This window comes from Petromyzon marinus, chromosome 25 (assembly GCF_048934315.1).
Source record: "Petromyzon marinus isolate PM22_M1 ecotype Great Lakes invasive population chromosome 25, UKy_Petmar_22M1.pri1.0, whole genome shotgun sequence".
Lineage (NCBI taxonomy): Eukaryota > Metazoa > Chordata > Hyperoartia > Petromyzontiformes > Petromyzontidae > Petromyzon > Petromyzon marinus.
This window is the reverse complement of record NC_133691.1, coordinates 12,733,155-12,761,037: the sequence shown is the minus strand read 5'-3', so window position 1 is coordinate 12,761,037 and position 27,883 is coordinate 12,733,155. Positions and strand designations below refer to the sequence as shown.

Here is a 27,883-nt window from a genome sequence, read left to right as displayed (position 1 = left end):
GGCGGGGTTGAAGGAGAGAGTTTGGTTAAGGCGGGGGGAGGGGCACGGGGCGGATGGGGAGTGTGTGGGGGGGGGGGAGTCAGAGGGGAGGAGCTAGAGGGAGTGGGGGGGGGAGTCAGAGGGGAGGAGCTAGAGGGAGTGGGGGGGAGTCAGAGGGGAGGAGCTAGAGGGAGACGGAGAGAGGTGGGGAGGTTCAGGGGGGAGTCGGGGGGGTGGGAGTCCGGGGGGGGGGAGTCGGGGGGGTGTCGGGGGCGGAGTCGGGGGGGGGGAGTCGGGGGGGGGGGAGTTGGGGGGGGGGAGTCGGGGGGAGTCGGGGGGGGGGAGACGGGGGGGAGTCGGAGGGGGGAGTCGGGGGGGGGAGAGTCCGGGGGGGGGGAGAGTCGGGGAGGGGAGTCGGGGGGGGGGAGTCCGGGGGGGAGGGGAGTCCGGGGGGGGGGAGTCTGGGGGGGGGGGAGTCCGGGGGGGGGGAGTCCGGGGGGGGTGGGAGTCCGGGGGGGGAGTCCGGGGGGGGGAGTCCGGGGGGGAGGGGAGTCCGGGGGGGGGGAGTCTGGGGGGGGGGCGTCCGGGGGGGGGGGGAGTCCGGGGGGGGGAGTCCGGGGGGGGGAGTCCGGGGGGGGGGAGTCTGGGGGGGGGGAGTCCGGGGGGGAGGGGATACCGGGGGGAGTGGAGTCGGGGAGGGGGGAGTCGGGGGGGGAGTGGAGTCGGGGGGGAGTGGAGTCGGGGTACCTTAGCGGGAGTGATGGATTCGGAAACGAGGAGACGCACGACATGGGAACAAAAACAAGGCTGAGAAGTGCGCAAAGCAGCAGCAGCAGGGAGTGTCGACTCGAGTGGGGGCTGGGGAGGGCTCGTACCCTCTTGGTGTCCCCCCCACCCCCCTCCAGTTTGCTCGCTGTGAGGACGAGGGGAAGGCTCACGTCTGGGCTGTACTGCGTTACGCGCCCCCCCCCGCCCCCCACCCCCCACCCCCGTTGCAAGCTGTGGCTTTTGTCAGCCCGCTTGCTCGTGTTGGGGTTCACAGCGAACACGGACGGGGCGGCGGCTGCTGTGACGCGTGGGCTCCCGAGTGTGGATGATGATGATGTTCATGAAGAATGCATTCTTGCCTAGCCTGAGATGTGCAACCTGGTTTACAAAACGTGCAGGATGCTTCGGGCAAGGAAGAGCCATTGTCCGAAACGTCTGACGATTTGCAGTGTATGGAAATATTTTTTGAGTTTTCTCAAGCATTGTTCAATGCAAGACACGTGTTAAACGCACACGTGTTTGGTTCAAATTTAATTTTGCCGTTTGTTGCTGGCTTGACCTTTTTGGGCCTTTGCTCAGTGCGGTAAATGAGACTATATATTAATTTTAGAGCAGTGTCGTTGGCTTATTCTCACTACGTGCGCGCTTCCAAGCGGAGTTCGCGTTGTTGCTGGAAATTTAAGAAATTGGGCGCCAACTAACGGGGGAGGAGGCTGCCGACTTCTGGCTCAGACACGTGGCCACTGGCGGCGGCGGCAGCAGCAGCAGCAAGATGGTCTGGAGGATGCAAATAATGTCTTGAGGCCTGCCGCTCGTTACGACGGCAGGGCTTCAGGAGAGAGAGAGTGCGCGTCGTTCTGCTGTTCCTCCTCAGTTGAAGGCGCGCAGATTTACAGTGGTGTAAGGAATGGCGCGTGGTTCGGATTTCATGACCACAATCTCGATGTATCTACGTATCTGTACATCTGTTTACTGTACGGCCCATAGTTTGGCTTGCGTGACCACAATCACATCGCGGTGGTAGTTTGCGTCTTTAATTTCCTACGAACGAGGCAAATATGAAAAAAGGAAACGTGCGCAAATACGCAAGCGATACGCCACTGAAATTACTGTGCAGCGCAACACAAAGGAGGAAGGGGGAGCGCGTGGATGAGAGAACGTGCACGCGTTGCTGGCACCGTAAGAGCAGGCGAATGGCCTTGGGCCAGCAGGACACGTCATACCTAGCGGGGACGATGGTCAAGATTTATATAACAGGAGGGGCAGCCAAGGGATTCAACACGTCCCCAAAGAAGAACGTCCACCTCGGAGATGGAGCGATGAAGAAGTGAGCCCGTGCGTAGACTGTGGTTGATTAGACTCATCCAGCAGTGGATTGACCACGGCTCGTGACGGTGATCGGAGGGATCATCTCGAAGCACATGGGGTCATGCGAAGGGCCCCGCCCCCCTTTCACCCGGGTGCCCCACGTGACCACAGCGCCGGGGGGATTCCCCCGCACGGAATGTACCAAGAGGCGCGCCCACGGGGGGGGAAGGTGCAATACACTCTGTAACGCCCTCCACATTTTAAACATCACCCTTCTCTAAAAAAAAACCTCACACTCATTTTTTTTCCGAGATCTACCTCCCTTGATAAACACCGCGTCCATAAGGCGGGCGAAAACACAAAACGTAATATTCCGACCACCCCCCAACCCCCCCCCCAAAAAAAATAGTCTCTTCCAGATCCGCCCCCTCTCACCAGCGCCCGTGTTCGACGTCACACCACGGCCGTCTAATGGCATGCCTCAATGTTGGCGCGCGCACGATTCTCGCTCAGTGTCGCGCGTTCCTAATGGCCAAGTGGCGCCGCGCTAGGGGGCGGAGCCGAACGAGGTGCCGGTCCGTCGAAGGCGTAGCTACGGTGAAGGGGCGGGGCTCTCGGGGTGCAGGGAGGGGGGGAGGGGGTAAGGGGCGGGGCTCGCGTGAAGATGGCGGGGAGTGACGCTCCCTTGCTGAGGCTTCCCCCGGAGCTGCTGGTTCACGTCGTGGGGCTGCTGCCCGGCCGCTGCCTCCCCGCCGTGGCGGCTTCGTGCCGCGCGCTGCGCCGCGTTGCCTTAACCGACTCCGTGTGGCGCCGCCGCTGCGAGGAAGGTAGCGGAGACAACCCCGCCCCCTCACACCCCCCATTCCCCCCCTCCACCGTCATCTCCACTAGCCCCGCCCCTCAGCCCCGCTCTGCACGAACCTGACGAGACCATTAAACCTCGAGGGATGTGAGCGAGACCATTCACACTTGACCCTAAAAGTAAATGTCATTACTCTCTGGTTCTTTCGGTAAAGTCACGTAGATATAAATAATAATAATAATAAAAGAAAACACGACGTTTCGGTCGCAACACAAGCGACAACAAGACAGAGAGTATGGATTCCTGCAGTCACGAAAGCTTCAAATCGAGATTAAAATCAAGAGTAAATGTCATTTCTCCCCCCCCCCCCCCCGCTGGTGAATGGTCTCGCCTGCTTCCCTTCCAGAGTCTGCGGGAGATGTTGCCGCGAGTTCATTGACGCAGGAAGGGGGTGAGGATGGGCGAGACCATTCCCTCTGTAGGGGGGGGTGCTAATGTTGACTTGAGCAGTGGGCGAGACCACTGCAGCGGCGGCGTGCCAGACCGTCGTCATTGTGTACAGTACAGGAATGGATCCAAGCCCCTTGGGTTGGAACAGCGTCACTGAGATTTCAGGAATAGAGTTCATAAAACATAATAACCATCACGATTCACATTGTTTTACTTTTGGGTTAGATCGTGTGGGTATTACGAGTTTCAAGTGTTACCATCCGACACACGGCCAATCAAAATAAAGTTGGATCGTGGCAGGCAAAGATGCAAATCGAACAATTTGTATTTCATGGAAAGAGCGATGATGTAGAGTCATACCGTTGTGTGATATTAAGTTGCTACTTGAGTTAACTCCCGTCGTTCTTGCCACGCTGCTGTTAAGCTCAATGGGCCTTACCAGATGAAATTACTGCATTGCGTCACAAGTGGTGGAATTAACATTTAAATGAGCATTAGACCGCCCTCATAAAACACAACATACAAAGCCATCGAAATACAGCGAGGCGATAACAGAGACCCATAAGAGCTGGATATGTGTGCATGTTGAACTTCTTTCGCGCCGTACGTAGCCAACCGTGCTAATGGGTAAGTGCGGGCTGTGACTAAAGACATCAAACAAAACGCACACCTCCGCTATGAAGAAAGATGCGATCGAGAATGACAACACGTTGGAGTCTTCCTGACGCCTAAATGTAAAACTGCATCTCAAGACGTTGCACGAGAAAGAGGTCAGCCGCCAGGTGGGCAAGCGGGTCCCAGGGGTTGCAGGGGGAGTCTCGAGCCTGGACTTGGGCACGGGAGTCCGAGAGTACAGAGGAGCGCGCGTGGCGAAAGGTGCTCCAGAGTTGGGGGTTTAGATTCGAGTGTGTGTGTGTACAGGGACTCCTCTACTTACGAACGAGTTAGGTTCCGGAGGTCTGTTCGTAAGTCGATTTCTTTGTAAGGGGCCGTCCGCAAAGACGTCACGCGATTTTTTTTTACGATTTTAGACCCGCCCCCCCCTCCTCGTCACACGGCGTCACAAGGCGTCACAAAAAGTCAGACCCCCCGCCTCAAATTTGACGTCACAAAGCTCTGCCCCTACCCCCAAAACTATATTTCCGTTTTGAAACTGCTTCAAATCGCTTTGAACTATTGTCATTGGAGTGCGTATTTAATGTGGCGCTGCACTCTGATGTTGTAGGAGAAAACATTTATTAAAAAGTCTTTAATTAAGTAGAACGTGTTGTCTATATTTATTTAAAGTTGCGCATTTTGATGTGACGTCACATTTCTCAACCCCCCCCTCATCACACATCGTCACAAATGTCTGACCCCCCCCTCCCCTCAGGTGCCTGACGTCATTTATGGACGGCCCCTAAGTCCAACTTTACCCCTGTCGATTCCAAACACGTTGTACGGCGTGTACACTGAACACGGGGAATGGCGTTACAAGTTGTATAATCTCCTGTAGACTTAGAGGCCACTGGTTCTTCACGTTCTGTAGACGTAGATGCCACTGGTTCTTCACGTTCTGCAGATGTACAGTGAGGGAAACAAGTATTTGATTCCCTGCTGATTTTGTACGTTTGCCCACTGACAAAGAAATGATCAATTCCAGCGCTGTCCTCCAGACAGTCTCGTCCCTTCACCTGATGAAGGCCGCTTGTGTTGTGGCCGAAACGTCGTGATTTTTTGTTATTTTATTTTCACCTACGTGACTTTACCCAATAGAACCAACGAGTAAAGAAATGATCAGTCTATAATTTTAATGGTAGGTTTATTTGAACAGTGAGAGACAGAATAACAACAAAAAAATACAGAAAAACGCATGTCAAAAATGTTATAAATTCATTTGCATTTTAATGAGGGAAATAAGTATTTGACCCCCTCTCAATCAGAAAGATTTCTGGCTCCCAGGTGTCTTTTATACAGGTGACGATCTGAGATTAGGAGCACACTCTTAAAGGGAGTGCTCCTAATCTCAGCTTGTTACCTGTATAAAAGATGCCTGTCCACAGAAGCAATCAATCAATCAGATTCCAAACTCTCCACCATGGCCAAGACCAAAGAGCTCTCCAAGGATGTCAGGGACAAGATTATAGACCTACACAAGGCTGGAATGGGCTACAAGACCATTGCCAAGCAGCTTGGTGAGAAGGTGACAACAGTTGGTGTGATTATTCACAAATGGAAGAAACACAAAAGAACTGTCAATCTCCCTCGGCCTGGGGCTCCATGCAAGATCTCACCTCTTGAAGTTGCAATGATCATGAGAACGGTGAGGAATCAGCCCAGAACTACACGGGAGGATCTTGTCAATGATCTCAAGGCAGCTGGGACCATAGTCACCAAGGAAACAATTGGTAACACACTACGCCATGAAGGACTGAAATCCTGCAGCGACCGCAAGGTCCCCCTGCTCAAGAAAGCACATATACATGCCCGTCTGAAGTTTGCCAATGAACATCTGAATGATTCAGAGGACAACTGGGTGAAAGTGTTGTGGTCAGATGAGACCAAAATGGAGCTCTTTGGCATCTACTCAACTCGCCGTGTTTGGAGGAGGAGGAATGCTGCCTATGACCCCACGAACACCATCCCCACCGTCAAACATGGAGATGGAAACATTATGCTTTGTGGGTGTTTTTCTGCTAAGGGGACAGGACAACTTCACTGTATCAAAGGGACGATGGACGGGACCATTTATTGTCAAATTTTGGGTGAGAACCTCTTTCCCTCAGCCAGGGCATTGAAAACGGGTCGTGGATGGGTATTCCAGCATGATTATGACCCAAAACACACGGCCAAGGCAACAAAGGAGTGGCTCAAGAAGAAGCACATTAAGGTCCTGGAGTGGCCTAGCCAGTCTCCAGACCTTAATCCCATAGAAAATCTGTGCAGGGAGCTGAAGGTTCGAGTTGCCAAACGTCAGCCTCAAAATCTTAATGACTTGGAGAAGATCTGCAAAGAAGATTGGGACAAAATCCCTCCTGAGATGTGTGCAAACCTGGTGGCCAACTACAAGAAACCTCTGTGATTGCCAACAAGGGTTTTGCCACCAAGTACTAAGTCATGTTTTGCAGAGGGGTCAAATACTTATTTCCCTCATTAAAATTCAAATCAATTTATAAAATTTTAGACATGCGTTTTTTCCGGATTTGTGTTGTTATTCTGTCTCTCACTGTTCAAATAAACCTACCATTAAAATTATAGACTGATCATTTCTTTGTCAGTGGGTAAACGTACAAAATCAGCAGGGGATCAAATACTTTTTTCCCTCACTATAGATGCCACTGGTTCTTCACGTTCTGCAGATGTAGATGCCGCCACTGCCGTCGATTGCGCGGCGGTTGAACTTACGACTTTCGGTCCGAACAGGCAACTGGATATTCGGACAGGTTTGTTCGTATCTCTGAAAGATCGTAAGTCGAATGTTCATAGGCAGAGGAGTCCCCTGTAGTTGCGTGCGTGTGTCGTTGGGTTCACTGTGAATGCGGCTGTGCGTGGCCTGTGGGTGGTGGAATTCGTCAGATTTTGTTCCCTGCACCCCGCACACACATGCAAGGAGTTAACAGGTTATTGCACGATTTATAAAGGCCGCGCTCCTCACACACAAAGTGCTTGCCACAAATAAACCACAATAGCTTGCTGATCTCGTCAGGCAGCATAAACCGTCACGCAAACTCCGGTTATCCTCGCGGCGCCTTTTGGCTAAACGTCGAACCAAGACGGTCACCGCATCGCGTGCTTTCAGATGTGCTTTTGCGGCCGTCTGGAACGCTCTCCCGATATTCGGAAGCCACTGGGGCTATGCACTTCTAAATGTTGATAGAAAACATTTCATTAGAACTGCTTTTTGTGTTTTGTATGTTATCCTTGTATGTATGTTGAACGTCTTTTGCACCGTACATAGGCAACCAATTATCACAGTTCGCACCATATCGTGCGAAAGAAGTTCAACATACATACAAATAGTCGCGTTTTTACTGCCACAAAAGAATGGAAAGGCTGATGTTTTGGAAGACTGGCCTTCAGCCGTCGGACCACATTTTCCATTGGGTAGGTTCTTTTCCCAAGGTAGCCCGGTCGATCGAAATGCGGAATTATGTGTTCTCTCTCGGTGCCACTGAAAACCCTGTGTTGTTATTTTCAATTGAATCCACAATGCAATTTTGGCCACTTGACGCTTTTGGGCCTCTGGGGCCGTGCTCAGCGACTCTTGTTTTCAAATAAATACACTAAAGGGCTATTATTTTCGTGATAATGCTGTCAATGGCGTAGGTCTTTTTCTTATTGTTTCCAAATAAAACAAGTTCCGCTCTCCCCAGTTTGCACTGTCAAGTGACATGGTCAGATGTAAAACTATGGATCGCACAGGAGTTGTCACAATCCGCGTATGGTGCGATTCAGTGAGTTGTCACGATTTCAAGATTTTTGTTAATGTTACGTTTTGAATATAGCGGCCTCTAGTGGCGGGAGACGGTTCATGTGAAACCATTACAACATACGCAACGAAAAAGAATGACGTTTACGCGTACAAATCTATGCCAATTTCGGAAGGAAAAAAATACAATTGGATGTTAGCCAATGGATCGCTACACGTCTGAACCACAAAAACCTGGATGGAGTGCAGTGGAGCAGCTGAACCGCCAGCTATAGCTATCAGCTGTAGCACAAGCTGTCGAACTAGCTGCAGCATGAGCTGCACTAACCACGATAGAAGAGCCTGCGGTAGAGAATTCAGTTGTCGTGAGGGCACCAACTGTGTCGCCGGCTGTAGCGCCAGCTGCCGGCCCACCGGCACGTTGTGCCGCTTGTCACAGAGTATGGCGTGCAAGAGGACCTGCACGCCATGGAGGCGACGGGGATGGCGTTCCGCGACCTCTACATCAAACGTGGGTGATCTCACGCACTCACACCCTGCGCCTCGCTCACTCATACCCGGACCGCTCTCTGCTCCCTCACCCGCACATTCTGCTTCTCACTCCAGTCATGGACACACGGTGCCCGCTGCGAGCGCTCTCACCCCAGCCCTCCTCACTCGCCGTTGCTCGCTGTCCCCCTCCTCATTCACTCCCGGACCATCCTTTACTCATGCCCACACGCCGCCGCGTTCCCTCTTGCCCGTTGCACCTCACGCCCACGCCCTACCCACATGGACACACATCTGCTGCCCACATGGTCGCAGAGCGGCGGCGTGGGTTGATGGCGTGGGTCGCGGTGACCGCCTCTCTCCCGTGGCCGCACGGTGGCGGCGCGGACAGCAGTCGTATGTTCGCACCTCCAGTACCGGAACCGCAAATCCGAGCATTCGCTTTTTTAACACTGCAGTCTCCTCTGTTATTGTAGAAATATGAAAAGAGAAAACTACCAAAACTACTAAATAAATAAGCGGGCATTTCACCTGATTCACATATCTGGTGCCACGGTGGCTAGGAGATGTTAACTACTTCGCTTGGTATACAGGAGGTCGTGGGTTCGATCCCGACCCTGGTGCCTGCATATTTGGAGTTTGTATGTTCTCCCCGTGCTCGTGTGAATTTTTCTCCGGGTTCCTCTGGTTTTTCCCTGCACATTTAGAATTCACATCACCACGCGTTTAGAGTAAATTGGCTGCTATCATTTTCCACGTGGTAAGCCACTTCGTTGAGCTATCATTTGTGGCCAGGTCGCTTCTGAAAAAGAGCTACATAGCTCAGTGGGCTTTACCCGGTAAACATATAAACAGTTTTGGGTGGATGCTTCTACGGTTACACAATCTTAAGCACTTAGCTATTCACAATAGAGATCGTTACTCTTCGCAAAGGTGACCCCCCCCGTATTAGCGTGAATAGGGGAGGGTTGCCCTGTGCAAACATGGACGTTGCTGGAGCGGAGTGCGGGCATCTGTGTGTGTGCGTGTCGCAAATGCAACGATGCCCCATCACAAAGTATTCCAAGGAAATAAGTCGTTTTCTCATCGTGACCATTCCAAAACCGTTCTGCCACGATTAGGCCGGGAAACGGAGACTGATTGTCATTCGTGTCACAGCATCCGCGTGCAGGGCATATACAGCACGCGCCGTGCCATTTGTGCAGTTGCGCAGCTAGCAAGTGTGCAGGCGGTGCAACAATGCAGGATTCTATGCCCCAGGGGGGCCAAGGCGCCGGGCTAAAAAGGAGGGGGGAGGGGGGGGGGATTGTACAGGGTGGAGAGGAAGTGGGGAGCATTTAATTCCGATTACCACGGCCCGTGCCAACCACGCCATGCCGCTGCGTTCACGGCACTTGCGACCGTTCCACAGTTTGGCGAGCGATCGTTTGGGGGCTAACGCTGGAAGACACTCGGGCACGCCGAGCGGCCCGCGGGCACGGCGTAAACACATCGCAACGCGTAATTGCATCGCAAGCAGATTGCGGGGCGAACCTGGAGCTCGAGACGCCTGCCGCTCCGCTCTGAAAGGGCTCCCGCCTGCCACGCCGAGTCGCCCAGCCTTCTCCGCAGCAGACACCGAGGCGGCTGTGCGCCTCTACGCGTCGCTCGGGTCGCACATGGATTCCTGCCGTTGTGCTGTTTTTGCCCACCACGTAGGTGTAAACCCCAGAGTCAAGTCAGGGAAGTACATGAAACTGCTCCCAGAGTACGAAAACATGGTCTACAGGGATATCTATGTGCATTGTAGGTACCCGTGTGCTTTCTACTCCCCACGCATGCCCCCACCTCCTTGCGTGCGCACGTGTGTGTGCGTGTGTGTGTGCGCGTGTGTGTGTGTACGTGTTGTGGGGAGCGGTAGTGTAGCGGTTAGCGCGCTGCGCTGTGAACCTGGCGACCCGGGTTCGATTCCCGCTCACGGCCAACACCAGTGACGATTATCTGAACCGGTCCCGGGCCTCCCCTAGGTCGACTCAGCCTCAAATGAGTACCTGGTGCGGTGTGTAAACATTGCCACTGGGGAGACAACGGCGGTCGGGCGTGGTGCTGGCCACCCACCCCCTCGTGTACCGTTCCGGCCTTCATAGGTGCTCGCTAACAGCACTTGCCCCTACAGTCTGTTGAGGCTATACGGGGGATCTTTGTATCTTTGTGTGTACGTGTGTGGAGGGGGCGGTGGCGCAGTGGTAAGCGCGCTGTGCTACGAACCCGAGTTCGATTCTCGCTCACGGCCATCATCGTTGATGAAAATGTGACCTGGTCTTGGGCCCTCCCCTAGGTCTCATTAAGTGAGTACGCGGTGCGGTGTGTTAACATCAGCACTGCGGATACCAAGGTGGCCAGGCGTGGTGCTGGCCACCCACCCTCTCGTGTGCCGTGCTGTCTTAATCGGTGCTCACTAATAGCACTTGCTCCAACGGTGCGTTGTAGGCTTTAATTGGGGATCTTTGGCTTTGTGTGCAGTGCCGTATGCTTTGTTTTCCACCGAGACAGCTCCGCTCGCCCCGTGCATGATGGACCCTTTGGCCGCCGCCTAACACTCCCTGCCAAAGCATTTCCCTTGGTGCTTTCCTGCTCGGCGATTCCAGCCACTGGTGGGTTGGGTATGAGGCAGGAGCGGTCGTGCAGCGCGTTGTCCTTAGATTTACCGACACAAGCGAGAAATAATCCAGTAGACAAAGTGAGCACCGCTTTGTGGAAAAGTTAACAGTGGTTGTCCTATCGATAGACTTGGCCAAAGGAACGTGGAACTTCCACCACTGGCTCAGGGCTGTGAATGGGAGATGAGCAGGAAATCGTTCTGACTTTTGACCAGAAATAATATTAACTGTGGTGCACATGTGTAATTTATTTTGAAGGTATCTGGTAACAAACAAAATATGTGCCGGGAACCCTCCTGAAACAGTCTCCTGTGACTCAGTGTGGCTCTCCTGGATAAATGAGTACATTATAAGTGTAAATAAATGTTAAGGATGTATTCTCATGTCGGTAGGGAATGGCTTCAACGTCGGCATGAGCACACGTGGCTCTTGCCGCTTGGAAAATGTGTTGCCGGTTGCTGGAGCCGCGTCCAATTAATGCATTCCGCGGCCGCACCTCACAGGCGCCCGCTGCTGCCACCGCCACCGCCGCCGCCGCTGCTTTGTTTGCGCGCGCACAGCCGCAGCAGCGGCTCCTCGTTAGGGGCGCGTACACAAACACGAGCTCGCTCCCCGCCCCGAGTCTGCATTCATCTCTCCCCGCATGTCCCCCACCCCCCCCCTCCGTGCAAAGAGCGGCCCGTGGCGCGATAGTGTCCCTCCCATTAGGGGACGACTCCAAAAAAATGATCCCCACCCCCCACGTCCCAGCCGCCACTGTGGTCTCTTGCGCAGACGCTTTTGTTGTGGAGTGGTGCTGAGTCGTGGCCGGGTGAGTCACCCTGCCGGCTCCCTGCTGTTCCCCATTAGTTTGCCTCTGGACTCTGCAGGGGACCCGGAAGCTGCCCCCATCTGTCCCTGACCACCCCCCCCCTACCCACCCCACCCACACCAAATTCCCTCTGCCAGGGCCACCTCGTCTCGAGAAGCCTCCGAGCACGGGTGCTCAGCTGTCTGTAGCCACCCTGTTAACCACCACAGCCCCGGCCTTCACACCTCAATCGAACGAGGCGTGTTCTTGTTAAAATATAAAGGGGATGCATGTTTTTATTTTGTGACTACAGAAAGGCCTCTGCTAGTCCACAGTTGGCCTGCAGTGCTGCCCATTGTCTTGGGGGGGGGAGGGGGGGGGCTGTACGTCAGCTCACAGGAGCTCAGTGACCTTTGGCAAACGGCGTCATCCGCCCCCCTCTCTCCTACCAGTGCACACACACATGAGCAAGACGGTGGATGGGATTAGTGCTAATTTAAAAGGACTGAAGAGAACAAAAGGCAAGGGAACCTGACAGCCAGGCTGGAGACTGTAGCCCTAGCAGACACTGCGGAAGCCTGAGACGTGGCCTTGGGTGACTACATCATTGTGAGCCGTTGTCTAGAACTAGCTTCGCCACCTTCTCCGTCGCAGACCCAACGAACCCAATCGTTTCTCAGTCAGCCGAGGTCTGTTATCAAAACTGCGCAGTTTACTGCAATTAAGTTCAACACAGCAAAATACCAGTACCAGATTTCAGTACAGGTCAATTCCTGCTGCCACACAAACTGCAGGCGCCAAATCCTTGACCGTCTTGGGTCAAACCCGGACTGTCCGGAACAGGTGGCTGACCCTGTTTAAGGCGGCATAAAGTTCGTAACTTTTAGGCGCTGCAGGTTGCAGCGCCGCAGTAAAAAGTAATGTGTGCGACCTGATGTGCCGACATTCCCACGGCCCCGGGAAAGTCGGCCAGCAGCAGCTAAGCAGCATTCCTCACGTCACTTTCGTGCGTTTAGCAGCGCCCCATCCGTCTACTCGTGCCGCACTTGCTGTGGGGATCGAACCCTTCCCTTCGCACCGTGGCGAGCGCACCGGACGTGGCTTCGCCACTCGGCGGTGTCCGTGATGTCGCTCACACGCCGTACGGCACGTCGGTACTCTGTTTACATTCAAGATATTAACTACCTCACCTGGTATACCGGAGGTCGTGGGTTCGATCCCGATCCTGACCCCTTTATATTTGGGGCTTGCGTGTCTCTCTCTCTCTCTCCCTGTGGTCGCGTTTTTTTTTCTCCGGGTCCTCCGATTTTTCCCTCCAAATGCGTTTAGAGTATTTGGTTGCTAGAAATTTGCACGCGATAAGTCACTTTGTTCAGATGTCATTTGCGGCCAGGTCGCTTATGAAAAGAGCCATATAGTTCAGTGGGCCTTATCTGGTAAAATAATAAAAGTTAATAGTTTAGTTTTACATGGTGCTTGTTAAATCGGAGAGGTGTCGCCGAATCTCAAGACCAGGATTGTCACCTCTTCCACTGTTCACCAAACCTGGATGCATTGCTCAGTTAGCACCAGGTCAATGAAATGCCACTATATACCTGCAATGCCCTAGCTCTCTGCCCCGCCCTAGATCTTTGTAATGCCGCTAGATCTCTGCAATGCCGCCAAATATGTACAATTCCACTAGAGCTCTGCAATGCCACTAGATCTGTGCAATGCCACTACATATCTACAACGCCACTAGGTCTCTGCAACACCGCTAGATATCTGCAATGTCAATACAACTCTGCAATGTCACTACATCTCTGCAATGCCACTAGATCTCTGTAATGCCACTACATCTCTACAATGCCACTAGGTCTCTACAATGCCACTAGACATCTGCAATGCCAATATATCTCTACGATGCCACTAGATCTCTACAGTGGCACTACATCTCTACAATGCCACTAGGTCTGTACAATGCCACTAGACATCTGCAGTGCCAATATATCTCTACATTGCCACTAGATCTCTGTAATGCCACTAGATCTCTACAATGCCACTAGATCTCTGCAACGCCACTTGATCTCTGCACTAGTCAACTCCTGACACCTAAACACATTCAGCAATTCCCGGCCTGTCCGGGTGGAATCCAGACAGGTGGCAACCCGAGTCTCAAGACTTTTTCAGCAGGGTCCTGCTCAGCTTTTTTGCAGTGGTGGGGGCAGGCGGCCCCATTGCTGTGTGTTTTCCTAGTCAAGGTACTTTGCTAATAATTTGTGGGCGCTGTGTGTGGTGCACGTGTGCAGTGCTGCACCCCTACCGACACATCCTGGGGCTCTGGCAGCCGCTCATCGGCCCCTACGGTGGCCTCCTCAACGTGGTGGTAAGGGAGCAGGCGGGCGGCCAGGCGGGCGAGGGCAGACAGACACAAAGACTCCCCATGTAGCCACGCTCAGTCACCTTTGTCTTTCCAATATATATTATAAATACCGTTACAGGTACTCGACCTAGGGGAGGCCCAGGATCAGTTCAAATATTCGCCACTGTTGGTCAAGAGCGGGAATCGAACTCACCGGGTTCATAGTGCAGTGCGCTAACCACTACACTAGTGCTCACCACAAAGATCCCACCCTCTAACCTTAACAGACTTTTGGGGCAAGCGTTGTTCGCGGGCACCTATAAATGCCGGCATGGTACGTGAGGTGGTAGGTGGCCAGCACCACGCCCGACCGCCTTTATCTCCCCACCGACGATGTTTATACACCGCACCAGGTACTCATTTGAGAATGAGTCGGCCTAGGGGAGGCCCAGGCCGTGAACGGGGATCGAACTCGGGTTACCGGGTTCGTAGCGCACTAACCGCTGCCCCACCGCTCTTCACAGGCTCTAAGCTTCCCACACACACGCACGCACGCACACAGTGCATGTACACACACTCAGTTAATAATTCAGTGACCGTGATGCAGCCTCTGTTGAGGTGGTGGGGTTGTTGCTTCCGGCGCTGACCAGCAGGAGCGTAATGATGCATCATTGATCCTTCGATTAAAGTGAACGCGTGTGAGAATCTGTTCCTGTCAATACCTTTACGTCGTACTTGGGGAACGGTGGCACAGTGGTTGGCGAGCTGCACGCTGAACCGAGCGACGCGAGTTTAGTTTCCGGCCACGGCAAACGTCGTGACACCCCCCCCACCCCACCCCACCCATCAGCCCTTGCTAACTAGTATGGGGGGGGGAGCCTTCATCCAGCAGTGGCGATTGACAGGGTTACGTTGTATATGTCATTGGTTCACTGCAGCCACTAGTGACCCGAGGCGTTGACGGGGCTCAGCGGTAGCGCACTCACCGCATGTGGCGGCGGTTCGAGGTTCACATCAGGCAGGCCGTCCTGGTTAACGCCGCGGTGTGTTTCACAGTGGATATCCCGTGACGCCATTAGAAGAAGAGGTAGGGCATTGTGTCGCGGTGCCGCGGTCTACATTTGTCAAATTTGAAACATTTCATGATGGAAGATAATGAGTAGCAATCACCAGCCGCTACTGTGAAGACTTACCATGGTGAACCCAGGGTCTAGAGACTCACAATCAGAGTCTTTATTTCGACTGGAGGAATCCAATGGGCCATGAAGCTATTTTTCACAAGTCACGAGCGAGGCTCTCCCGGGTCAACAAGGGTAGTTATAAAAATGATATCGAGAATTTCGGCGATTCACCGAACACGCAGCGGTGGGCGGGACGTCCGCAGTGTAACAGGCACACACCGTCCTGCTCCATCCCTGCCGGCTTCCCGCACGCTCACAGCCCCCCCCCCTCTCTGCCACCCCGCCCCCACCGCTGCTGGCGCCAGGTGGATGGGCTGTTCATCTTTGGCTGGATGTACCTGCCGCCGCACGACCCGTGCGTGCGCGACCCCATGCGGCGCAAGCCCTTGTTTCGCGTGCACCTCTGGGAGCGGCACCGCGCGGAGGTGGAGTGCATGTACGGCCACAGCGGCCCCCACCGCGGGTACATCCGGGTATGTCGCCGCGTCGCACCGCCGGGGCTACCGCGCGACGCCGACACCGACACCGGCTCCCGGGTTGTCGGATGCACGACGCACGCTGGGCCATGGATCCGGCGACACGGGTTCGATCCCTAACCGCAGCTACCGTAGGTGGCGAGCGATGCCGAAACGGTGCCCTGGGACTCTCACTGATCGGCACTCGCCGAGGCCGGTGAAGTATGGCAAAGCGCCCCCGTGATGGACGCAGCATAAGGAGGCCTTCATCCAGCAGTGGATTGGCAACGGCCCGTGGGTTATTATCCACCCGCATATAGATACTGCGCCGATTTATGAAGGCCCTCTTGCGTTCCTATCGACAGGTGATTGAATGGTGCGAATGCGATGGCTCCGTGTCTACAAGTGCATTACCCTGTGCACAGTAACCACGAGGTTGTGTGAGCAATAAAGAAAAATGTTATCCCTGTACGGCGCGAAGCAGACCACGGATTTTCAGCGGGGCCAGGGTTAGCCGTCCCAGCCGGAAAACTGGACAGGGCACGTGCGGGTGCATCCATTCGGTTACATTAAGATTCGTAAGGTCACGATGTGCACCTTGAATATCGAGGACATTGTATGCGATGGGATCGCATGATCCCCGTGGCCACTAGAGGTGCTCTGTCTACCACAGTGTGCGTGTAGAAACAAAGAAATAGATTCTTTGGAGTGCATAGTGACGAGTGGTAGCAATGGGTCGCTGTATGAAGATGTGCCAAGCCAGCATTTCTCAGAACACCCAGACATGCACACGGGATGCGTGCAACGGTTCCCAATCGTATACCACGATGTTTCCGCAGAAAGGAAACGGCAGTGAACATGGGCTGCCGGACGAAAAGGTTTCATGCTGGCACTTCCACATTCGCATTTCCACCGCTGACGGACAGTTCGTCGAATCTTGCGTGGACCAAGCGGCGCTTGCCTGATGAATGCTGCCGTGTGTGTGCGATGACCACAGGTTCACAAAAAGGATGAATTTTCCACCAAGTGCATCCAGACCGACTTCCACCGAATGTCAGGCGGCCGGCAAGAGGTGGGGATCTTGCAGTCCTCTGCACTTGCCAACACTAACTACTGACCACCACCACCGCCGCCCCCAAACAAGACCACAATTAACTCTTCCCCCCCCCCTGCCACCGCGTGCTGTTTGGTTTGCCCCACCCCCACAGGAGTTCCGCACGTGGCTGCAGGACGAGTGGGGGAAGACGCTGGAGGAGATCTTCATCGAGCACACGCAGGAGCTCATCCTCATGAAGTTCATCTACACCAGCCAGTACGAGTGAGTGAGGGCACGGAGGGTGCGCACAGCCAGTCCGAGTGAGGGGATGGAGGGCACCATGACCGCAGCTGGCACAAGGAGGTCGCGCACGCTCGATCGCCAGACGACACAGTGGCCACGCCGGCACAGTTACTGCTCTAACACGATGCCCTCGTGGCCGCGCGTGCACCTTGCACCGCCCACGCTCGACAACACCCACAACGACCGCGCACACACGATCGCCACGCAACGCGCGGCGGCACTGCGCTCGCCGATCACGATGAGCACTCCCGCACACACGCATGAAGCCAGATGTCACCTGCAACATTTCGACTAAAACCATCCGATTGCTGCCACACTCATGCGGCTAGATCGGTCGCAAACCTGGGGCCCGCGGGCTGTGCCGCATGTTGAGGAGGAGGTTGCCGCCAGAGGCGAGCCGGCAGTGCAATTATACATTTCTTTGTGTGTTTTCCCCGCAGCAACTGTCTCACGTACAAGCGAATCTTCCTACCTCCGGAGCGGCCCGACGCGCCGCTGCCGCCCGGCCTCTTCAAGGGCGCCTACGGGAGCCACGGCCTGGAGATCGTCATGCTGAGTGTGTGCGGGCGGCGCGCGCGCGTTACCAAGATCACGGTGAGTGGCTGCGTGGCGGCGCGCCCGGGCCTCCAGACGCGGCAAGAGGTCTCCTCCTTAGAAGGAGGAGGGGGCGTGGCGGGGAGGAAACGGAGCGGTAGGTCGGGGCGAGTCCGTGGAGGATCTTGAAGCCACCGAGTGCAATCTTGTAGCTGACCGGAGATCGGACGGCCGTGCCTGTGTAGTCCACGCGTCTCCTCCGCACGGAACCCTCGTGTGTGCCCCCCCCCCCCCCACCTCTGTCCCCCCCAGGGCGACCCCAACGTGCCGGCCGGCCAGCTCACGCTTGATGTAGACCTGTCCCTCCCGCTGGCGCCGAGCAGCCTTGAGCAGCAGTCCAACATCGAGGAGCTGTCTCGCATCGTCAACTCCATCTGGGAGAGGGAGCGCGAGAGGGAGGCAACGGCCGGTGAGCGCAGACCGGCGGCGGGCAGAGGAGAGGCAGAGCCCGAGGGAGCAGGAGGAGGAGACTTGCCTGAAGAGGAGGAGGAGGAGGGTGGTGGTGATGCGCCGGAGGTTGCGGAGGGCGGTGGAGATGCTCGGCCGAGTTGCGATGGGAACGTCCACGCTGGCCGGGGTTCCCGGCCACAACCGTGCCCGGCGTCACCGTGGCAGCGGCGGCGGCGGCAGGAGGAGGGGGAGCGGCCACAGGACCCCGTGGCGCAGAGTGAGCCGTCGCGGCAAGGTGCCGAGACACGCCGCGCATGGGAGCGACCCCGTGTTCAGCCGCGCCGCGTTCAAGCGAATACACCGCATAGCATTGACAGGGCGACACCGCCCTGTTCCAAGAGTCAGAATCAGAATGGTACGCATTTAGACTGGAGCAATCCGACGAGCTACAAAGCTCTTTGTCGCAGATGTCCTGTAGGGGCGGGTCAGAACGTTACAACAACAAACAGTGCAAACACAGAATCGGAGTGCAAAGTATAGGAAAGGTAAACAAGTCACTTGAAAAAAAATATACAAATAAAACTAAACAATGTTTTATCTTACCAGGTGAAGGCCACTGAGGTATTGGCTTCTTTTTTCAGAAACGACCTGGCCGCAAATGATGGCTCAACGAAGTGGCTAAGCACGTGAATCCAGGTTTGGGCGAATCGCCCTCCTCCTGTTGGGCCTCTCTCGACGTAGCCCCGCAGTCACTCCGCACCTTGCAGCCATTCCCCACGGAGACAAGAATCGCTTCAAATTCTGCATTCTAGACGCGAACCACAAAATAATCACCAGATTCCAAATACCTCTGTTGTCGTATTTTGGACTCGTTGTTTAACACCCGATTCGTTGTACTATTTGTTTAAAAAATGTGATGTAACTCACAGCACCGGGGGTTGATTTAATCTGGTTTGAAAATAAAAGTTCACTCGCTCATGGAGGCGGCAAACGGCTGCGGACTCACCGTCCACCTTTCTCCGTGCATGTTTTTTTTTTTTTCTCCGGAGCAGCAGGACCCTCAGAGGAGGGGAGACATGAGGGGCTCGCTCCAGACGCCCCCCCTCGGCGAGACGGCTCACCGGCGCTGCCTGCGGGGGTCGAGGACCAGCTCGACGACTACGAGGCGGGCGCGGTGGGTGGGGTGGGCGTCGGAACCGCCCGCGGGGAGACGGAGCCCCCCCGCGGAATCGACTCTGGGGATCGGCGGGACTGGGCACGTGGCGGGACCCTGCGATTGGACGAGGATCGGAGTGGGCAGCCGGATAGCGGGCCCGTGGTGGAGGAGGAGGGGACCGAGAGGGTAGCGGCGGGGAGGGCACAGTGGGAGGCCGATGGGGTGGTTGCGGGGGTAGAGAAGCAGGAGGAGGGAGGAGTCGGGAGTGGAGAGGCTCACCTGGAGGAGTTCCACCTGCCAATGGGGATCATTCCGCGGCAGACCGACTACCCACGCACCTGCCGTGCCAGGTGAGCGTGCCGCCGTGCCGCCGTGCCGCCACGCGCGCGCTCCGCGCCCGCCGCGCCCGGCCGCGCAGTTTGCCGCTCGTGTTTCGCTCTGCGACATCGGCCTTCGCGATCGATTTGCGCCTCGCCCGCGCGCCTCGTCCGCGCGCTTCGAGAACGAACGACAGGCCGTCGCCGCTGACGACTGTGACGCCCGCGCCATTCTCCCGCAGGTTCTACGGGACGGGGCTGGTCGCGGGGCACGGCTTCACGAGCCCGCAGCGCACGCCCGGGATCTTCGTGGCATTCGACGACGACACCTTTGGTTTCCTGTGGGTGGAGCTCAACTCGTTCAGCCTGTACAGCCGTGTGCACGAGCGGCTGATGAACGCGCGTGCACCCTCCGCCACCGCCTTCGAGGCCATGCTTGAGGAGCTCAGGACAGCGACGGCATGATGGGCAGAGGGTGGAGGAGGAGAGGGGCGCGCGCGGACATGGAGGAGATGGAGCAGGCCTCCTGCACGCCCCCCCCCCCCCCTCACCCCCCTTCATCCGTGCTTCTCGCCGGAACGAGCCCCGAGCCGTTAAATGTCAGGAGCAGAGGTGTAAATGTGCCAGTGTACGACGGCACGCCACCATACCAGCACTTTCAGAATGTTCCTGTTCCAATACTACGATGTTTCAGCAGAGGGGATGTGGCAGTGAGTATGCGAGCACGTGTGTGTGTGTGTGTATGGAAAAGGCGTTTATGACGCCTTCTGGCCAAACTCCATCTGGCAGAGCCAGACTGAACCCCCCCCCCCCCCCCCCCCTCTCGGGGTTTCTCCAGGAACAGGAGAACACTGCGATTGGCCACTTGGAATGTTCGGACTCTCGTTGCGGAGGAGAGGCTGCCACTCCTCTGTCGGAAGATGGCTTGGTACTGCCTGGACCTCTGGAATACAGGCGGTCCGGTGGACCGGTTCTGACTCCAGTCATCATGAGGGGTGGACAGTTCTCCACTCGGGGCAGGAAACTGCCAAACAACAGGGAGTGGTACTTCTTTTGAACAAAAGAATGAAGGGGATGTGGGAGCGTGGCGGTGAGGTGTGGGAAGCTGTAAGTCCCAGGTTACTGTGGGCTCGCTTCCCAATCAACAAGAGGCGAGGAATGGTGGTGGTGGTGGTGGTTCTTTTCGACCCACCGAAGATGAACGTCAGTGGAGGGATGCAGACAAGGCTGATGAGTCCTTCTATAACCTCTTGTTCCAGGTGCGAGCTAAAGTGGCCCCTCGAGTCCTGTTGGTGTCTGCGTCATGACCCGAGTGGGTCATGACACAAACACCTGGGTTGGAGTGATCGGAACGAATGGGCCAGATCAGCTCAATCATAACGGTAGGAGGTTGCTCGACTTCTGTGCAGCCCATGGGCTTGTAATTAACAAAATACTGTTCCGGCATTGCCATATCCTCACAACATCATGGATGTATGCTGGCTCCAAGCAAAAACATCTGCTGGACTATATAATCAGGTACCAGCGGATGCGGGCCCAAGTCCTTGACACCAGGACCTACCGTGGAGCTGATCTGCCCACTGACCATCGCCTTGTCATCTGCAAGATGCGCCTGCTATTTGTCCACTCCGGTGGTGGGTGTCTATCGAAGACCCCATTCAAACCCACATTGGTCTAGTCTCGGCTAGCTGAGGATAGTTGCAACCAAGAATTTCAACATCACTTGCAGCTGAGGTTGGAATCGCCCCCCCTCTCCTTCTGATGCTAAGGGGAAATGGGTGAGGTTCAGGACTGTGGTTCGTGCAGCTGCAATGGCTGCATTGGGTATGCAGTCCAGACCTACCCAGAGACCCTGGCCCACTCCCGTCGTCGACAACATCCAACATTGGAGAATGAGGAGGCTTACCGCAACCTTCACATGGAGATTAGGAGAGCCTTGCGGCACTGCATGGATGAGTGGTGGGCACGTTGCTGAGGAGATGGAATTTGCCTCAGCAGCCCGCAATCACAAATCGCTATTTAATTATATCAAAAAAGTTACTTGCAGTGCCTCACCTATCACCATCCTTAAGGGAACGCACAGTGATCTGACTTCCGACCCCCAGAAACAGGTATGCAGGTTTGCAGAGCATTTCTGTGAGGTCTTCGGGGAGGAGAATTCCCTCAGCCCAGACATCATGGGGCAAGGTGGTGACTACCCTGCTAGGGCTGCCGTCTTTCAAATATTGGCAGAAGTAGCCACCCTTTCTGAGTGGTTGGCTGAGGTGGCATCTGTGTATGAAATACGAGGGGCGATCCAGAGTCTGAGACCAGGAAAAGCACCATGCAGAGACAATATCCCAAGCGAAATGCTAAGGGAGGGTGGCATCTATGTGCAGACTGCCCTACATGGCATAATCACAACTGTCTGGACCACAGGATGGGTTCTATAGGATTGGAAGGATGCTCTGGTGGTCCCCCTCTTTAAGAGTCGGAGCCATTCTCTCACCCTGTTCACCTTGTGGTGTGACATGGATGTCCTCTGGCTCCTACATTTGTTTATGTTTCCATGGCTGTATCGGAGGAATTTCCATATTGCACAGATACAGTGGGAGGCTGATCGATGCCCAGGTGCGGTCGAGGGATGGCTCCCTATTGGTCAACCATGTTATGCTGATGATTTGGTGATTGCTGCTCACTCACAGGAGGAGTTGGAGGCGCTGCTGCTGAACCTGGAGTGTGCCACTAAGAGGTGAGGTCCTACCATCAGCCCCACCAAAACTAAGCACTTGCCTGGGTATTTTGTGCCACCTAACGATCCACCCCCTCAACTCCCCATTGGTGATAGAGCAGTTGTGGAGGGAGTGGAAAGTTTTCCATACCTGGGCAGTGTGCTTATGACCAGCTCCGGTGTGACAGCAGAGGTCTCACTCCGAATCGGGTGGCATTATATTTTCATTGGCTGCGTAATGCTGTGTGGAAGCTACCTGGTCTGTCACCCCACAGGAAGCTTCGGGTCTTCTCGGCCACAGTCATGCCATCCCTTCTCTATGCTTGTGAAACGTGGACCCCTCTAATCTGTGCTGGTTAGAAACATTCCGGCTGGCCTACCTGTGATCCATGCTGGGTTTAACCAGGCTGGATTGTGTGAGGAGCTCACATCGCCTTGAAAGATCTGGACATGTTCCCATCAGTTAGCTCCTCTGGCAGGCAATGCTACGTTGGCTGGGTCATGTAGCCTGCATGCCCTGCCACCGCATGCCCAAGCAGCTTACATTTGGCCAGAGAGGGTAAAACAGGGCACGACATGGGCTGCAGAAGAGATGGACTGATGGAGTACGAGAGGATGTGGAGCTGAGTGGACTTTCCAAAGACTGGTACCAACGGTGTCAAGGTTGGCCTCTATGAAGGAGGCTCGTAAATGATGTTACAGGGTTGTTGGAGGCAGTCGCCTTTCAACAACAACTGAGGGCAGAGGAGTGACGCTCAGAACAATGAATGGAGCGCCGGGAAGACAAAATGCAGCAAGTTGGCACAGTAGGGGGTAGGGCTGAACGATTAATCGATTTCAAATCGAAATTTGAAACGTTGCGATTAGTAAATCGCAAAGGCTGCGATTTTTTGCGATTAGGAAAGTCCTATTGGAATTGTTTTATTATTAAAACTTTATTTATTTAACTTAACAATTGTCCTATGTTTGATTGTTCTATTTCAATTAAACATTTTAATAAATACATGTCGGAAGCAATTAATATATTTTAAGTTCTCATCCTTGCATTAGAATATATAGAGCAGTTCATATTTTGATGGTATCATGCGGCAATGCTCCATCACGTGTTTTAAATCGATTACACAATGAATATTGAACTGAAGCCTGACTTAATTTTTTGTTATCGCAAATCAAGTCGCAAATCGCAATATCTGTCAGAAAAATCGCAGTTAGATAGTTTCTCAAAATCGTTCAGCCCTAGTAGGGGGTACAGCTGGTGCATCTGCCAGTGATTTCAGTTAACCCATGGCACCTGGGTCTGTCCCATGACCTGTCAGCGAGCCTTCGACACTTCACGTGGCCTCAAAGTGCACCTGGCCTGGCATAGGCGCCGTGGTGATGACGATTGGCGGGTATTACTATTATTATTGGTCTGTATGTGTATATCTGTGTTTGTGTATATGGGGAGTGTTCGTGTAGGAATTAGCATGCTGCACTTTAAACCCCACGACCCGACTTGGATTCTCGTTCATGGCCAACATCGGTGACGATTATCTGAACTGGTCCTGGGCCTCCCCTAGGTCGACTCAGCCTCAAATGAGTAACATCGCCATTTGGGAGACAAAGGCGGCCGGGCGCGATGCAGGCCACCTACCCCCTCGTGTGCTGTGCCGACCTTCATAGGCGCTTGCTAACAGCACTTGTCCCGACAGTCTGTCAAGATTGCACGGGGAATCTTTGTGTGCGTGTACCGAGTCCGTTGACGTGGCCTGCGGGATGAATAGCGTTTCATCCCGGCACTCCCGCTTTTAAACTTCGCCCCCTGTTCACCAGTGAACGTAACCGCAACGGTAGGAGCCGGGTGAATAACGCCGTCTGGCTCGCCGAGGCGGCAGGCCAGGGCGGACGAACGTCGCAGGGCCGATGCGTTTTGTGACAAGGGAATGAACGTGCAGGACGCACGGGGGCCCTGGCGCTCGTTTCCAAGACCCCAGCAATACCGCTCGACGGCACCAGCAGCAGCACGGCAAGTAAAGAAACCCAGGGAAGTGCGACACTTTTTTTGTGTGGAGGGGGGGGGGGATAGCTGCAGAATCGGGGACCGTGAGCTCGGGTTGTGAGAGGCCGTCTCTTGTAGCCGTGCGCGGCGCGCGTCCGTGAAGCGCGTCTCTCCAGCTCGGCGGCGGTGTGGAGTGTGGAGTGGGGCTGGAGGGGGGTGAGCTTGGCAGCGTTTACAATGCACTGTGTATGTATATTTATATTATGGTAATTAATGAGTGTAGCTATCTATGTGACCTTTGCACCTCCTAATTGACAGCCACTGGCACTCCTGGCTGGGCTGCTGGGTGTCCGCCTGCATTTGGCCGTGGGGATAGTCCCAATGGGTGGCAAGGTACCAGGCTGGTTCCACACCGGTATACAGCAGTACACCGGTACCACACCAGTACACAGGTACCACACTAGTACACAGGCACCAGTACACAGGCACCACACCAGTACACAGGTACCACACTAGTACACAGGTACCAAACCAGTACACAGGTACCACACCAGTACACAGGTACCACACCAGTACACCAGTAACACACTAGTACACAGGCACCACACTAGTACACAGGTACCACACCAGTACACAGGTACCACACCAGTACACAGGTACCACACGAGTACACAGGCACCACACCAGAACACAGGTACCACACCAGTACACAGGTACCACACAAGTACACAGGTACCACACTGGTACACAGGCACCACACCGGTACACAGGTACCACACTAGTACACAGGTACCACACTAGTACACAGGTAACCACACCAGTACACAGGTACCACACCAGTACACAGGTACCACACCAGTACACAGGTACCACACCAGTACACAGGTACCACACTAGTACACAGGTACCACACTAGTACACAGGTACCACACCAGTACACAGGTACCACACTAGTACACAGGTACCACACCAGTACACAGGTGCCACACCAGTACACAGGTACCACACTAGTACACAGGCACCAGTACACAGGTACCACACTAGTACACAGGTACTACACCAGTACACAGGTACCACACCAGTACACAGGTACCACACAAGTACACAGGTACCACACCAGTACACAGGTACCACACTAGTACACAGGTACCACACAAGTACACAGGTACCACACCAGTACACAGGTACCACACCAGTACACAGGTACCACACAAGTACACAGGTACCACACTATTACACAGGTACCACACAAGTACACAGGTACCACACCAGTACACAGGTACCACACTAGTACACAGGTACCACACCACTAACACACCGGCAACACGGCAGTGCCACACCAGTAAGTAACCGCGACATAATCTCTGTGACACCGGGACATGAGTGTCTGTTGTGAAGTTTGAGGAAGCATTGGTCTCCTCGTGAAGGACGTCAATTAGGCAATTGACGATCCGGTGATGAGCAAGATCGCCTGGCGGACACTGGCGCTGCTACCTCGCGCGCAGCAAGAAGCCCGCTGTCTCTTAGACGCGTCGGCAGTCCGCCCGAGTACCCGCAGACTGCGGAAAGAATCCACGATCATCGCGAGGGCAAAACTAAACATCCTCCCAGTCGCGACCGCGAATCGTGAGATTGGTTACGGCACGCGGACCGGCTCTGCCACAGGGCCTGTGGCACACCAATCACACCCCGACGTCGTTGACAGACAGACCTGGGTTGTTGTCCCACGCGCATCATCCAGCGAGGTCTATAGGATGGGGTTGATCGCGATATAAACAACATACTGGGGGGGAGGGGGAGGGTCAGGGGAATTGTGGGGGCCATCGCTGCCACCCCCGCTCGCACCGCTGGAATGTACAATGCGCGTGGCATTTCTGTTGAATAAAGCGTCCACAGAGCGCCCCGTTGGGCAGCCTGCAAAGCGCGTGGCTCCATGGCCTGCCTGCCGTGGGGGGGCTGGATGATGTGTCAAGGAACGATGCTGGTGCTGCTGGCGGCGGTGGTGGTGGCTGTCGCCAGGGGGCGGTGGAGCAGAGACGTCTCTGTGTGGGATCTCGCGACACCGGCTGGTTCTGCGTGTCTTGGTTCTACACAAGTCGCTGGGCACGCAGGCCCCAGAGTGCCTCCACGCGCGAGGCGGGCAGCGTGCTGTGGTGGTCAGACACGAGTGCCGCAGTACACGGTTTCTTGAGCCGAGCCAGGTTATTATCGTGGGAGCTTGGGGAAGGAGACACGATGGGAGGGAAATGCAACAATCGAGCAGATATTTGCGTCTGTAAAATGGAATCGCACTTAGAAAGGGTTTTTTTAAGGGGGGGGGGTGGGTTCGATCTCGTAAATGTAAACGTTTTGTTAAACCCGCCACCGCCAGACACAGCCAATTAGTAAAGTTGGTCACGTAAACAAAACGTGCCCATTCGTTACCAGTTCACCCTGCAGAATCACCCTGCAGAATTGCCCCGTCATTGGTTGGGGCAGTCACTGTGTGAACAGGGCCCGATGGCTTAGTTGTAGTACAGCTCGACTTTTTTGACTGTATTAAACATGCACACGCACCGCCCTTTATCAAACCCACTGCTGGACGCGGGTCGTTTGACCTTATTTGACCGCGATTGTCAGTGCGCGTTGGTGAATGAGGGGAGCAGACAGATGGGGAGTTCAGCAGAGGACAGTGGATGTTGCTGCACTACCGCCCTCTGCTGTTCACATCCCCGTACCGCAGTCCGTAGCCTACAACGACACGTGTTATTTCGGTAAAGTCACGTGGGTATAAAATAAATAACATTTTCGGGCGCAACACAAACGTCGTGATTTATCTTATTTTCTTCCTACGTGACTTCGCCGAAAGAATCAACGAGTATGGATTCCTGCAGTCACGAAAGCTTCAAGTCAAGATGACTACAACGGCCGCTTTGACGAATCGGCGAAAGCACCATCGAAACACGACCCAGGCTCAACTCGGCTTGGCTTGCGAGCTCTTTGACCAGTTGGAGCACATCCCAGGGCGATTTGACCATGAATTCCAGTCTGGGTCGCTTCTCAAGCCACCCTGCGTCCCCTCCCCTCCAGTAGCTCGTCCTACCGTATCCAGTGCTGGCCTCATGCCAGTTTCAAATTCCTCCACGACATGAACCAAGCCATGACCCACAAACTACACGAAACAACCCTATCAGCCCCTCAACATCAGAGCATCGCGGGACCGCGTTTGGTCGTTGGATTTAAACTAATTCACACAGTCATCGTAAACAATTCCTAACAAGAGAAACTGTGTATTGCAAGCAAATGTTTAGAGCCCATGGACCTTATTTACAAAGTTGGGAGTTTTCATTTCGGTCTCAAATTATTTAAGGGTAAGGAGAGTTGGTTGTTGTGTGGCTGTAAGTATCGAGTTTCCATGAACTATGGCATCGCAAGTTCGGAGGATGCGGCAGTTGCAATATCTGAAGGGCCATTGCCCGAAACGTCGCCTCGTTATATTTTAGTAGTGGTGGGCGGAGCCAGTAGGTTGTGGTGGGTGGTGTCAGTAGGTAGGGGTAGGCATGTTTTTTGAGTATCAGTGAAACTACTGGACATCTGTGAAAATGAGCTTTATAGCTCATCGGATTCCTCCAGTACAAATACATATTCTGATTCAGTAGGTAAGGGTGGGCGGGGTCAGTGGGGGTAGGCGGGGTCAGTGGGGGTAGGCGGGGTCAGTAGGGGTAGGCGGGGTCAGTGGGGGTAGGCGGGGTCAGTAGGGGTGGGCGGGGTCAGTGGGAGTGGGCGGGGTCAGTAGGGGGCGGGGCGGCC

At 54.7% G+C, this 27,883-nt stretch overlaps 1 protein-coding gene across 11 annotated transcripts; it reads left to right on the top strand.

Annotated features, from left to right (window-relative positions):
• Nucleotides 1-2,687: 2,687 nt before the first annotated feature.
• Nucleotides 2,688-26,897, top strand: LOC116945730 (F-box only protein 31). 11 transcript variants are annotated; one of them, XM_076069741.1, is made up of 15 exons: nt 2,688-2,882; nt 8,155-8,226; nt 9,903-9,989; nt 13,922-13,998; nt 15,461-15,628; nt 16,450-16,488; nt 16,608-16,682; nt 16,819-16,928; nt 17,390-17,543; nt 17,796-18,228; nt 18,986-19,439; nt 19,649-24,546; nt 24,713-24,826; nt 24,923-25,316; nt 25,355-26,897. In XM_076069741.1, the coding sequence occupies exons 1-12, from the start codon at nt 2,720-2,722 to the stop codon at nt 19,869-19,871; spliced, it is 2,055 nt and encodes a 684-aa protein (XP_075925856.1). In that variant the 5' UTR covers nt 2,688-2,719; the 3' UTR covers nt 19,872-24,546; nt 24,713-24,826; nt 24,923-25,316; nt 25,355-26,897. The 11 variants fall into 11 exon arrangements, with proteins under 11 accessions (XP_075925856.1, XP_075925855.1, XP_075925854.1 ...); XM_076069740.1 differs by having other exon boundaries at nt 24,713-25,074; nt 25,165-25,316; XM_076069739.1 differs by having other exon boundaries at nt 24,713-25,074; nt 25,146-25,316.
• Nucleotides 26,898-27,883: the final 986 nt, after the last annotated feature.

Coding starts and splice junctions, on each gene's coding strand:
- LOC116945730 (XM_076069741.1), top strand. CDS start 2,720: ATGGCGGGGAGTGACGCTCCCTTGCTGAGGCTTCCCCCGGAGCTGCTG. Junction 13,999..15,460: donor GTGGCCTCCTCAACGTGGTG/GTAAGGGAGCAG, acceptor TGCTGGCGCCAG/GTGGATGGGCTGTTCATCTT. Junction 15,629..16,449: donor CCCACCGCGGGTACATCCGG/GTATGTCGCCGC, acceptor ATGTTTCCGCAG/AAAGGAAACGGCAGTGAACA.